The sequence below is a fragment of the Cyanistes caeruleus genome, chromosome 9 (assembly GCF_971803275.1).
Source record: "Cyanistes caeruleus chromosome 9, bCyaCae1.hap1.1, whole genome shotgun sequence".
Taxonomy (NCBI): Eukaryota; Metazoa; Chordata; class Aves; order Passeriformes; family Paridae; genus Cyanistes; species Cyanistes caeruleus.
In genome coordinates, this window is record NC_141709.1 from 26403313 (window position 1) to 26417152 (window position 13840).

Sequence of the window (13840 nt, forward strand, 5' to 3'; positions counted from 1 at the left end):
TCTGCAAACTGCTTGGCACCGGGACAGTCGTAGTGAGGGAAACTTTTCTAGCCTTTCTTACATGTGTGATAAACTCAGGCCAAGCCAAGCGTTTGCAGGTGATGGGGCGAGCTGGGCAGAGGGGCACAGAGCAGGGAGGATGTGGCTGATGGGCACGTTTGCATAAAGCTGGAGGGTTTAGGATTCCCTGAACCTGCCTGGCATCCCCTGGGGCTGCAGCCGTGGATGTATCTCCCAAACCCGTGCAGCCTGTGCATCCAGCAGGATGTGTCTCTGCAGGATCCCTTACCCAGAGCACGGCTTCTCAGCTGCACGTGATGCCAGGGTTTGCTCTTGAGGCACAATGTTCAGAGGCAGTCTTTAAAAATCCATCCAGCGGCCTCTCAGACCAGCCAGCCCTGAGGAAGGTAAGCCCAGCCCTGTGAGGCATTTACCCTCCTTTCCTCTGTCTCTCTGTGGGGTTGGTTTGGTGCAGGTGCAACAGAAACTCTTTGGCACCTGCAGAGGCATTTTATTCAAAGTGAAGAAGACACCATAGGGTGCATTTAATCAGGCAGAAGCAACTGGTGGATCACTTTTGACTGGGCCTGAAGGGAACTGGAGCTTGCAAACCCCAGAAGCCCCTTGCTTTTCTGCCTGTCCCCATTTGGGACATGGCTGAAGGGCAGGTCCTGAACCAGGAGACAGGAGGACTCACCAAGGACATGCAGGATCCATCAGAGCTCGACTCTGTGTGTGCATCCTCCCTGGACCTGCAGGCTGAGCCCTCTCAGAGCCTTGCCCTGATCATGAGTGAATCTCTCACAGTCATTGCAGATAGTCTCAGGTCAAAGTAACACCCCTAAAATCAGGATCAAGCTCAAGTAATCCAGCAGACTCTTCTTGGTCACTGGCAAATCAGCTACATTCCTGACTCCAGCAGGTTCAGGTGAAGTCTTTTCTCATCCCTGGTGCTGGGTGCTCATAACAGCCACCCCAAGTCCCAGCAAGGGCTGAGCAATGCTGCTCATCCTCCTGGGGACCTGGGATGCAGGAAACAACAAAATGTCCTCAGACTTTGTGAGAGGGAGGTGGAGGTCTGTGGAGCAGATGTAACTCTCAACAGCAAATGCCAAGCCAGGAGGAAACTTTCAGCTGAAATCCCTGCAGAAAATGGGCAGAAATCCAAAACTGAGGGGGCTTGGCCAAATAGCAAAGATCCCAAAGGCAACGCATAGCCAGGATTTACATCCAGGCACGATGGAGCCAAAATACTTGGAGGCGAGGTGGGGTCCTCCCACCCTCAGCGGTCTGGAGCCAAAGGAGAGGGGCCAGGAGAACACCAGGAGGGCTGGAATTACATCAGCTGTAGCCCCACAAGTCCACGGGTGGACAGTCCCTACTGCTCAGGGATCTTCCCCTCCCGTGAGGTTTTGGAAACTTCACAGAGCGGGGAGCCCATGGTCCAGAGCCACCCGGTATCCCAGCTGTGGGGAGGGGGAGCAGGAGCCACTTGGGAGAGAGGAAGAGGTCCGAGGGACAGGTTTGGGGAAGGAGGGATGTGCTATTGTGAAGAGGGCACTTGGCTGCCCTGGAGGAAGGAAGAGGGGAATGCTGGCCTCTCTCCTGGAGGCAGGTGCATGGCTGGATTTATCGGGGGAAGGAAGCAGGGACGGAAGCGAGCCTGGAGCACTGGGCGGCTCCATCGGAGCTCACGGGCAGCCACGGGAAGAGGCCCAGGACGGCAAAGCAGCTTCGCAAGGCTTGTCAGGACATGGCTGCACCAGGGGGAGGGTGGGAGAGCCCCCTGCCAGCCCCCAGCACTGTGCTGGGCTCTCGCACAGCCCTTCAGCAGCCCGGGAGATGCATGTTCCCAGGCAGGGCTCGAAGGCTGTGAATGCCTGTGCAGACCAGAAGACAAAGCCAAAGGAGCAGTGGGTTTGCTCTGGCTATTCCCAGAGAGGAACAGGACGTCTCCAGAAAAGTCTGCCTCAGCTATGCAGTGTCGGGAACACTCAGTTCCCCTGCTCTGCTCCATCATGTCCCAAACTCAGAGACAGGGAGTGAGAGCTTCTTCCGCCATGGATCAGAGGGCACTGGAGTCTTGCCATTTTTTAGGGCACAGGGAAAAAAGCCAGGCACAGATGAAAAAGCACTGGAGTCATCATTTTAAGGAAGGATAAGAATGTCATCCCGACAGTCTGCACTTCTTTAATTGCTTCGACTGCCACCGTCCTCCCTTGGGAGCAGGATGGGCTCTGGGTTTATCTCCCCAGGGTGACAGGGGCGGGTGGGCAAGCCAGAGGTTTGAGATGCTGCTAACAAAGAGCCTCTGCCTACAAAACTCACTCCACCACTCCTAGCAGGAATTCCTGCCACATCCTGGTTCTGGGCTCTCCTACAGCTGGAGGCAGAGCACAGCCAGCTCTCAGGGGGCTCCTACAGCACCTGCTTCAGCCAGCAAGTCCTTGCTGCAGGATGCTGCAGGGGCTAAAGCTTACATGGGGCCACCGGGAGTCCTGGGCTTCTTCTCCCTGAATGTGCCCATTTGATGGCTACTAAAACCAGACACATCCATCTCAGGAAGATCCTGGCCCATAAAAAAGACTGGCAATCAGTAAAACATGCTGGGAAACTACTTCAGGATGTTTTCCCTTCCTGAGGCAGCTCAGGTGGGATCTAGGACACGGGGCTGGTGGACCCATGAGCTGAACTCAGCGCAGCCCAGCTCGTTATGGACCATACAGGAGCAGCCTGAGCATCTCTACAGTCCTCAGCTCACCAAGTTCACAAAGCTGAGCAGACAGGCTCGGGCAAGCTGTGTGTGTGCTCAGAGCTCAGAATCAGGAGGCAAACCTTCCCTCTAGTGGCTGCATGGCACATTAATTCCACAGTCACCTTCTCGCCCTGTTACCTCTCTCCTCATGCCAAGCCTAACAGCATTATTTTTCACCAGCCCTAAGTTTCAGCACAGATCCTAAGGGCATCAAATCTTTAAAATTCTGTGTGAGTGGCTTGAAACTGGCACAGCTGCTGATTTGCAGAAAGGCAGACAGCCGCAGGGGTCTGTGTCCACTCTGCAGCTTGTAGTGCCCATCCACACCCGTGGTCAGCCTGTGCCATGGCTGTGCCAGGCAGCACAGGTCATGCACAAGTGCATCTCAGGCACTGGAGAAGCCACACAGCCACAAACCACTGCTGCTTTCTGCAGCAAGGGTGGTTTGTAGGGCCAGTTCTTCAGCTGGCTTACTCCCCCTTCCAGCAGTCATTCAGTGGGGCATTGGATTCGACCTAGGTATTCTGTTGGACCTTTTTTATTATGGGTCTTCATCCCAGTTTCAGGCTTATCACTGGCCACTTCTGCCTTTTCTAAAGCCTCAGAGAAGTTCTTATTTTAGGAAAAAATCACATGGTGGGTTGAAAAAAACACCACTCAAAATTGCAGGTAGTGATCACTACAGCCTTATACCTGAGAATATGGTCTTTTATGCTCAGAAAGAAGCTGAGGTGTAGATTTGGAGGCCTTGGATTTCACTCTCAGGGATGTTACATTATAGCTACATTAAAAATGAATGCAGAAACTTCGACTTCTCCAAAGTAGGAAGTGAATAATTAATCAAAACAGCCCTTCTATCAACTAAGGAAAAATGATAAATGGAGCATGAACACTATAAACCAGAAGTAGAAATACCTTTTAATAAAGGTGATTTTCTGTTCAGATTATCACAGCCTTATCCATGCCTTCACTGATTGATTACTCCCCTGCTCTGCAGACTGCTCTGTACACACTCAGTGAACAGAAACCAAAAGACATTACCAGGGAGCAAAACCATCTCCTTTCAGCAAGGCCCCAAGAAAAGATCTGCCTCCTCTAGAAACATTCTGCAATTTTCTGAATGGACAGGAGTTCACACATCCAAGAGTTGGTGGTAAAATAGACCCCAACATAAAACTGCACTGTGTAACTTTAGTGCTCAGCTGAAGTGTTCACGTCATAAAATCAGAGAATGGGCTGGGTTGGAAAGGATCTTTCCAAGGACATGTAGTGCAAAGAATGGGCTGAGGAAGTACAGAGTGACAGCGGGCATTCCAGCAGCAGGATCCTACAACTACACAAAAAAAGAAAAAGAAAGAAGAAGAAACCTTCCTAACTCACCACAGCTTCATATCAGGTTGTGGTTATTGAAGAAAATTAATACCAGCCATGCCCTCCAACAGAGAGACAAACTGCAGATCCTTCTTACCCCCTTCTCTCTGGCAAAGGAGGGAATGAAGCAGCCAGCTTCAGCAGGCTGACAAGGTGCAATGTGGCCCAGAGATAATTAGTGCTAAGGAAGAGTTAGTGCTGGGAAGACATAGCCATGGGAAGTATTTCAGTGTTGCTCCTGGAAGCTCCTGGCTGTCCTGTGTCCCTGTGCAGTGGTGGCAGTGCTGGTAACCCCCACAGGCTGTGCATCACACTGCTGCAGTGTCCTTGGCCATGGATGTGCTGCCTGCTTCTGCTGGGAATGAACACAAGAGAAGCTCAAAGCATTAGTTTTGGGATTCTTTTACTTGGGGCAGGTTTTACACCCCCAGTCTGCTGCAGTCTGTAAAGCCAGGCTCTTACCAACACTGCTGTGTTAAAGCAGCTCTGCCATAGACAGAGACTTCATACCAAGACATTTCTTTCACTTGACAAACAAGAAGCTGGCTGGTGACTCTCTTTGTCACTATGCCAGTCCATCTTTCCTTTATTATGGATAGTGCCTTTCCTGAAGTGGGAACAAGAGTTATTTTTTGTTCCTTCAAATGTCATTTGTGAGTTGGCTGACTAGATGCCAGCCTGAGAAAAAATAATCCTGTAAAACAGGCAATGATTCCTCTACACTATTAAAAATACACTAAAAAATAAAACCATTCATACTGCTCAAAAACATCTCAAAGACAGAAACATCACAACAGGATACAATTAATATATCAATTAAGAAGCAGAAAATTCCCAGAACAAATCTAGTGACTCTGTTTTTTTAATCCTGAGAAAAACTCAGACCACAATATACATCTGTGTAAGAAACCTCACAAAGAAACAAAGAGGTGTCTGTCTTAGACCATTGCTCCTATTCTTTCTTCTTGATGGACAAGCCTGTATGAATTCCACACAGATTAAAAAGCACTGAACCATGCAATTATAATGGTGGAGGGTATTTAAAAGGCATTTACTGAGAACATTGGTTGTCATCTCTTTCCTGATGTCAGTACAGCCCGTTACAGAGTTCCCCTTCTGTCACTTTATTTCAGATCGCCACAATCCAGCAGGCAGCAGGAAGTTACAGGACAGGGAAAATGGCTCTTTCTGATGAAGTTACATTTGATGTAACTGATTACATCTGATTTCTGATGAAGTGCTGGGCTCCATTTTTTAGCAATTAGTTACTGTTGTTCAAATGGCCCAAGTCCTCATCTTGCATCAGTGCCAGACAGGCTTGACTGTCACTCTCCCAAGATGTCTGCAGACTCCTTCTGTGGCCAAATCCAAATTGTAAAACAGAAGGCACTGGACCACCCCTCCTAGGACACCCTGGTCTGCTGCTGGCTCCTTTCACCACAGGCCAGGCTCTATGACTTGTCAGAAGCCTGCCCAGGTCTCAGTTCTCTTCCAAGCCCGCTTTGCTCAAGCTCTGCTATAACTGACATGTATTTAAATTCACTGGATCTGTGGTTGAAGGTCTCCACTAATCCGTAGGTCTCGGCGCGATCCGTGGCATAGAACAGCTGCACCTGGTTGGCCAAGCACTGGGCATCATGGACCACCTGGGAGTGAGAACAGAGCTGTCACCATCAGGGTGGGGCTGTGCCAGTGTCCCACTGGCAGAGAAATGCCACAGTGTACTCACCACGTGGCTCAACTCCAAGTCACTTTAGTTCAGCAAATCTCTCAACAAACCACCTCCCTGTGGCTCCTGACCTACTTAAACACTTCAGCACCTTGTGTTTTAGCAACTCTCCTGCTGTGCATCTGCCTCAGAGGTCAAGTTCAAGTGTGTCTTTTGTGATCCCTACCCACTCCAAGATGCACCAAGTCCTCATTTTTCCCTTCTTACAGCTGACCTAGTTGCAAAGATTGATTGTTTGATCTGAGATCCAACAGGGAAAAAGAAAAGCATTACCAATTATTTATTGTTTCAGAAGGGGTGTCAGGAGGTCAGTTAGAGAAGGGATATTTTAATCATCCTGTTTCACCACTACAGTGCCCAGTGCCGCTTTGACAAACAGGATTAAGCTTCAAAACACTGTTTTAACTTGTTTGCAGGTATGTCCTGGAGTGACTTTAAGAGGCTTGTATCCCCAATCATCTGTTCTGTTTATGTTACATAGTATGTTACACATATGTTACATATTATTTGCCCTAAACCAGGACAAGATAGCAACAGCTTTCATTTAAATTTGCTGCTGTTGGTAAGAAAAACAGAAGCTTTGCCCTCTTACAATGATCAACTATAACACCCAAATCAAAAAAAAAATAATAATTCATAAACTGAAATCACCAAAGACTGCCAACTCCTTTACAGCTTTCCCTAGCCTTAAGTACATTAGGCTGAAGAAAGACAGTGAGACCAATCTTTGGCAAAGGGTCTTTGAAAGGCTTCACTGTAATTCAATTTTAATTCAAAATTGTAGGACGAGTTGCAGCATAAAATGAAGGAAGGCAGTGAGCAGACTTCTCTTACCAAGAACTTTGAGTCCATTTCTGCTGTCATTAGTACTATCCCTTTCTCCTTCTGCAGATCAGGATAATGGTACAAGACCAACTGACTTGGAGCAGTTTCACCTTGAGTCTGAAGGAGAGAAAGAAACCTGTCAGTATCCCATAAAAACCTTCACTCCACTGCAGATTTGGGTGCTTGATTACAAAACTTTGAGCATTAACTGCCGAAGAGGCAGTTACTTTCCAGGGCTTAAGGGTCAGTTCTAATCAGAAGTTCATTATTCTTGGTATTTACAGAAAACAAGTGATTTGCAGAGCTAGATTGCTTTTTTCCTTGACTAAGGACCATTTTGCACTTAAAAGAACCCACAGTTTTTAGGAAGATATTTCATCTTACAGACATTACATCTTACAGATATTACATCTTACTACTATTTTAAGTAGCTTGCACAAACAGTTCTAAAAAACTTGGTTCTTGCTCATGTTTTGAGACTACTGAATTTCTACCTTATTCTCCTCCACACTAGAGAGATACTTAATACCTATAACTTTACAAATTTACCTGCAACTAATGTACAATTAAACCATAATTAATAACAGCTTTTGTCATGATAATTCTTTCCAAGTTAAGTGAGAAAAACTGTTGGCTAAACTATTTAGTAAATACCATATATTACAATATGCTGATATTATATATTTCTGGATCCCAAGTTAATTTTGAACTTTTTATCTCAAACACTCACCTGAACATTTATCAGGGAAGTGAAATGTAATTCTGTTCCAGACCACTGCCCCACAAAGAACTCATAGCCTTCTTTTCTTGGCAAAGCATACAGAAACTGGAGAGAGATGATAAAGAAAACAAACCAGTTTTCCCTTTAGTATAAAATTATGCCTGTGTCACACTGGCCTCCAGCACTAACGCTTTAGTGAGAGAACCACAACAGCCAAACCAGTTTCTTTGCCCCACCACAAGTGACAGAACAGCAGGACAAGTGACAGACCTCAAAGCACATAGTAAAGCAGAATCACCCTATCAGTATTAACTCATTAGCAAATATATTGACAAATACTTTTTATCAGTGTTTTGAGATATAAAAAGGAAAGGAGAGTAGAGAACATTCAGACTCTGAACTTTTTGTTCTCACCTAGAAATCTAACAGCAGAAATGGTCAAATTTAAGGTAAGGAGCAGAGCATTTAATCCTGTCATTTTAGCAGCTGCTCCAGATCAGGCAGCAAGCATATTCTCTCTAGACATCTACAGCTTATCCAGCTTCACAGGCTACAGACTTGCTCATTTTCCCACAACAGGGCAAGGACAACATGGGAGCAGAAAATCTTGCAGGATACCTGACTGAAAACCAGTGCACTGTACAGAAATGCACTTCAGGCTATAAATAACTTCCCAACCTCCAAGTAGCTCAGGAAGCCAGATACATTTGATCTTGCTCTTGGCAAGTGAAGTAGGTAGGGCTAATCCATCAACCCAGTAAAGTCTCCATTCCCTGGGTGATTCTGTGCTGCTGTTCTCTCAACCCTCCATTTCTTCTCCCTAGATCAAACTGTTTCATACATATGAATAGGCTTTATCTGAGCACCAGGACAAGTGTTTGAACACCTGGATTTTACTAACCAGGCTGATACAATGGGTATGAACACAGGAGAGGGTATGAATACAGGGGGGTCAAAAGTTAATGGATCAGGCTTTGAAGAGAAGAATTTCAGCTCTATAACCATGCACTGCTGTACATACCGATGGACAGTTCTGGGCCCTCTTCCACATCAAATCAAACTTGTCTGCCTTCAGGGAAGGAGAAAGAGAAGTTCAGTTTTCACAATACAAACGTGGATGCAGAGCTGTTTACAATCACCTCATTAACCTTTAGAGGGTACAGCTTCCATCTGGGGAAGGTCCCACTGCGGGGACAGATGACAATGGGTGTGTGGAAAGCCACATTTAGTTCTTATTTACCTAAAAGTCATCAGCATCCTGTTTTAACAAGGCTGTCTGTAATATGCAGCAGCAAAATCCTTGGATCCAGAGCTTTATACCTCGGATGTGGGGGCCCCAAGCCTGAAGCTTACATTACATCCTCTTTCAGTAATTGCTCCACTGCATCATGTAGTGTCAACAGCTGAGCGAGACATTCCTGGCTCCACACTGTGGATTTACATCATTGTCATCTGTTCTTCAGTATAAAAATGCAGCCCATATACCACTCAATAACATACTTATTGCTTAGATTTAAATTAAAACCACAAGCCTATTTGGTCAGCCCTGATGAAACCTGGCAATCTCATTCACATATTCTCTATGTTTCCCCAAATCTTTTGCCTAATTTTTTCTTTTGCTTCCCAACATATATTAATATCTACTCTTAGGTGTTCAGGAAACAAAACTCATGCCGTTCAACAAGAAATTCCTTTGTATGTACTTGTGAGCATGGGAGTATTATGAAAGGCCTTTCTTCCAGCCAACAAAAAGTTTCTGGCAAAAGACAAAGGGATTTTTTCCCCTCGATGACACCAAGAATTGCTTCCTAATGTGCCTGGGATCTGGTTTGCATTGAAGTCTTATAAAGCTTCCAACACTCCTCCTAAAATAGTGAACCAAAGCACAGTGCCAGCCCCACTAATGAAAGACCTACATCATTTTAATTGGAGTCCCTGGCTTTGGCCCTCTGCTACAGTAAAAGTGCAAGTTAAACTATTTTCACTACATCCACATGTTGGGAAAACTGAAACATGAGGCTGGTTGACTTCAAATCCCACACTTCCACTTTCGGAGCATACAGCACATCACACATTTAGAATACTGCCTCCCTCTGAATTCAGTTGCAGATCAAAGGGCCAAAAACAATTACAAATCAGAGCCCAGATCTAAATGAGTTTTCAAGAACTCAAGGAACATACAGCTGTGAAAAGACAGATTTAAGAGATCAAAATCACAGAATATCTCTGAAGAAAAGAATAGAGAAATCCCCAAAGTGAAAAAAGCCTGCTCCAGCCTAATGCAAACTCAGAACAAATTAACATCTGGAAAAGTTATCAGGAGTAAGAAGTATGATCTTATCTCAGGAAACACCCTGCAATCACAAGAAAGACGGTGCTGCCAATAATTGTAAATGTATGAAAGTAAGTCCTAAGTGATTAGCCACATGCAAGTTACCAGCCAAGTGCTCTAGGACTGCCACATTAACCTCGAGGCAGCTACCTGCGCTGTGAGAAAGAGGGCAAAGAAACAAGCAACTCTGAGGAAAACAACTCTAAAAATACAAATGCTACTTAATAAACATTAGGGCCTTGCAAAAAGTGTTGGATGCTTACATTAAAATAAGCCTAGAAATTCCAGCCAGGTGTGCAGAAAAAGGTCCTTGATTTATTGAGACTCCTCTGAGTGAGGAAAAAAAGTGGTATGCATTTCTGAAAACAAAAGCCTTTGTTTGAGGCAATAAAATCACTCAGCCCAGAAAGAAAGTGTGTTCTTGAAACCTCACTTTCCTTTAATGACTGCTTTTAAAAGCAACAGAATCTCAGTTGGAAAGCTTTTTGTGCTGGCTTTTCAAGTGCAGAACTGTAGAGGAACTACTTACAGGAATAACAGCATAAACTGTGTCTTTTGCAGAAAAATACTGATTCCAAATCTGTAGGAAACAAAGAAGATGAGATACAGTTAAAGTCCAGCATTTAGCAGTAATATCAAATACTTTAAAATGTCAATTGACCTTTGTAAGCACTTTGGAAAGTCATTTTTCAATCAAGCCTGGCTGACTTTTCTGCAACATACTTCTCCAAAGGTTCCAGATGTAGCAGAGGACAGATTCCAACCATGTAACACAAATCAGCAGTGAGCTCAGAGGTGGCTCAGTATTTATTAACCACCAGAAGCGCTTCACACATTTTTCCCAATAATCACACTAATGACTTTTGGTTGGTTTTTTTGGTGGTGGTGGTTTTTTTATTAAAGAACATACAAAACATTTTCAACAGAAGACAAGTCTTTGGATGATGCTCCTCTGTGTTAACCTTTTTATTCACCACAGCAGGATGGCAATACCAGTGTACCTGTACCTCCTAGTAAATCCTAGGAGGACTTACCTAGATGGAGAAAACTTTATCTTCTTTATCTTCTGCTATGGATACCCATGTGAATATGCTTTTTGTAAATATACATCCATAAATGTGTTTTATTTTTCAGTCTAAGTAAAATTTCCATCCTTACATGTAGATTACTCTTAAGCACAGATGCGAAGCAAAGTTTATTCCATTTAAATCCATCACCTGTGTTATCTCCTCTGCTGACTTTTCTTTCACCATCTCAACATTAAGAATTGAATCAAGTGTCTGCAAGAGAAAGCATAAAGAATCTGGCATGATGGCAGTTCTCTGACCTTGTAGGAATCCAGAATAGATGGATGCAATTACAGAGGAAGAAAATCAACCTAGAAAAACTTGATTGAATTTACAGTGTTACTTAGTCCCTTTAATTGCCAAATAAAACATAGCAGCAACACACTGAGAAGTGGATTCACACACTGAGGCAGAATAGATTCTTTCAAGACACAGCACATGGTTTGCTCCAGTTGTGCAGACCTCTACAGAAGCTGCACAAGGAGCTGCAGGCTTCTGCCTTCTGCCATCTCAAAGATGTGCTTTTTGGTAGATGTACACTGAAGATTTACCAAAATAAATGAATGTGAAATAGAATTCTCTTGTCTCCAGGCTGGCTGATCACTGCAAATATATTTCCATGCTGTAAAATGAGCTTAACCTTTTCCATTTCACATTCAGAACAGATGTCCCAACTGGAAGGAATTTCCAGAGTGTCACAGAGAAAGGACAGGATAATAAAAACCCAGAGTGCCAGGAGTTTTAAGGCTGAACGGGATCCCAACAGTAAACCAAGATCTTACACCCAAATGCAGCATAAGAAAGACCAGGTTTATATCAAAGTGTTCCTGACTGAAACATTGACTGGGGCAATACAAGTTAATCCACACTCTTGCCTTGCCCCCATGTCCCCTCCTAACACTTGGCTCATTTCCCTTACCTTCTCCTTTGTGAATCCTCCCTTTGATGTCTTGCTGCCCAAGCCTTCTGCCTGCAAAAAAAACATTCTTCTTTATTTTTACAGCTAATTCTTTAATACCATTGATTTGCCTTCCCTGCCACATAAAACCTGACTGCTGACAAAAACTCCTGAGAGCACAAGATCTTTGAGTGATGTGATATTTAGATATTTATATGCAGATATATTTAGATACATATATTTATATTATGAATATTTAGATATTTATATGCAGATATTTATGTGCAGTGTATTTTTAATAAAATAAGTGATTGACTAGGTAAAATAAATAAGATTACCAACTTAATGTGAACTATGAATTTCAAGGCCAGGAAGGATTAGTCAAAAGGAAACTATTATGCATTTTGGATCCAGTATTATTGAACAGTTTTCTTGCATTCACTAAAAAATGAGAAATGCAGGATTGTGTCACTCCTCTGGCCAAACTACTCTGGAACTAATTAAACTTAAACAAGGTTTCAAGCAGGGAATTTAAAGGGAATTACAGTCAAAAAAATACAGAGGAGTACAGAACAATGCTTCTAGCCATCACACAGTGAAATTTCAGAGCTCCTACTGATAGGGATACTTCAAGTTTGTAATATTACACTGATCCCATAAAAATAACATTATAGCTTCAATGTATGTCATTTACAAAGAAAATTTGCCTTGCCTTTTCCTCCATGCATCTGATAAACTCTCCTTGTTTGGAATGTCCCACAGGCTGCTTTTTCATTTCACTTCTTTTTTCCATACGGGATTCAAACACATCTGGACTGGACCTGAATTGGAACAGGGACTGTTAACAGTACAACAGAGGAATAGAACAGCTCGAGTTGAAAGGGACCCATAAGGATCACCCAAGTCCAACTCCCTGTTCCTTGTCCAACTGGACATAAATTCATATAACTAAAACATTCCAGACTGCTTTTAAATAATTTTAAGTTTTTAATTATGACAAAAAACAAGAAAAATCAATGTATGATTTAGAAACTGTGAACGCTGTTGTACAATATCTCCTGTGACCCAAGGTTCTGGATTTGTTTTTGGCACTAGATTCCAACAAGACCAGGTTGGATGGGGCTCTGAGCAACCTGTCCTAGTGGAAGTTGTTCCTGCCCATGGCAGGAGGATTGGCAGTGGTTGATCTCTAAGTTGCTTTCCAACCCAAGCGATTTCATGGTTCTGTGAGTCAGTGAAGTCCTTTGCTTCACTGATTCATATTGCTAAGTAAGATAATCCATCTTTATCAGGAAAATTCAAAACCATGATTCTTCTATGGGCTGTTCTGATTGTGACCTTGCCAGCAGATAGACTTGCACCTGAAATAAGACCAACTTCTGCTTACTCATTTTCTGTTCAAATTCTCTTTTATAATACGATGGAAGACTAAAAGTTGGAATACTCTTTATTTGCTCCAATGGTTTCCAAAGCTGAAATACTCTTTGCCTGTTCCAAAGGTTTACAAACGTGGAGAGCAGTGTTGGGTGATTAACATCATTTGGCCTTTTAAAATGTTTACTATGATATTGATTCATGTTCTTAAACTTTTAACTTAATCTTCGCAAAACTATCTCTTATCAAGCTGACCACGTTGGGAGACGACTCTCACTGACCTGGTGTCAACTACATGTGAATTTCAAGGCAATCGGCCTAAACTAATCGAGTTTGTCATGGGAGAGAAAAGCTAATACAGAACATCTCTCTTTCAAGAAAGAGCCCCCCAAGAGGTTTTTGTTTCCGCAAAACACCGCCCGCCCAGCCCCGTCCCGCTGCCGCTTCCCTCGGGGCCCACCTCCGCAGCTCCTGGATCTTGTGCCGGTACTTCCCGTAGAAGGGGTTCTCCTCCAGCGCTGCCTCTCCCCCTCCCGCTCCCGGCCCCTGCACGCCCCGTGCCGGCGGTGCCAGCATTCCCCGTGCCGGCGGTGCCAGCAGCCCGAGCGGCCGGAGCGCGGCGCGGCTCCGCAAGGCCGCCCCCAAGCCCCAGCCCTGGCACAGCGGCCCCGCCATGGCTCCGCTTCCCTCAGCCCGCCCCGCGCTTCCCTCGGCCCGCCCCGCGCTCCCCTCGGCCCGCCCCGCCATGGCTCCGCTCCCCTCGGCCCG

At 44.7% G+C, this 13840-nt stretch overlaps 1 protein-coding gene across 1 annotated transcript; it reads right to left on the minus strand.

The window, feature by feature from the left end:
- Window positions 1-4970: 4970 nt before the first annotated feature.
- On the minus strand, window positions 4971-13796 carry ATPAF1 (ATP synthase mitochondrial F1 complex assembly factor 1). The gene is made up of 9 exons (XM_023932474.2): window positions 13533-13796; window positions 12411-12519; window positions 11720-11770; window positions 10951-11013; window positions 10263-10313; window positions 8423-8470; window positions 7411-7506; window positions 6690-6797; window positions 4971-5772 (listed from the first exon to the last, which is right to left on the minus strand). The coding sequence occupies exons 1-9, from the start codon at window positions 13745-13747 to the stop codon at window positions 5578-5580; spliced, it is 936 nt and encodes a 311-aa protein (XP_023788242.2). The 5' UTR covers window positions 13748-13796; the 3' UTR covers window positions 4971-5577.
- Window positions 13797-13840: the final 44 nt, after the last annotated feature.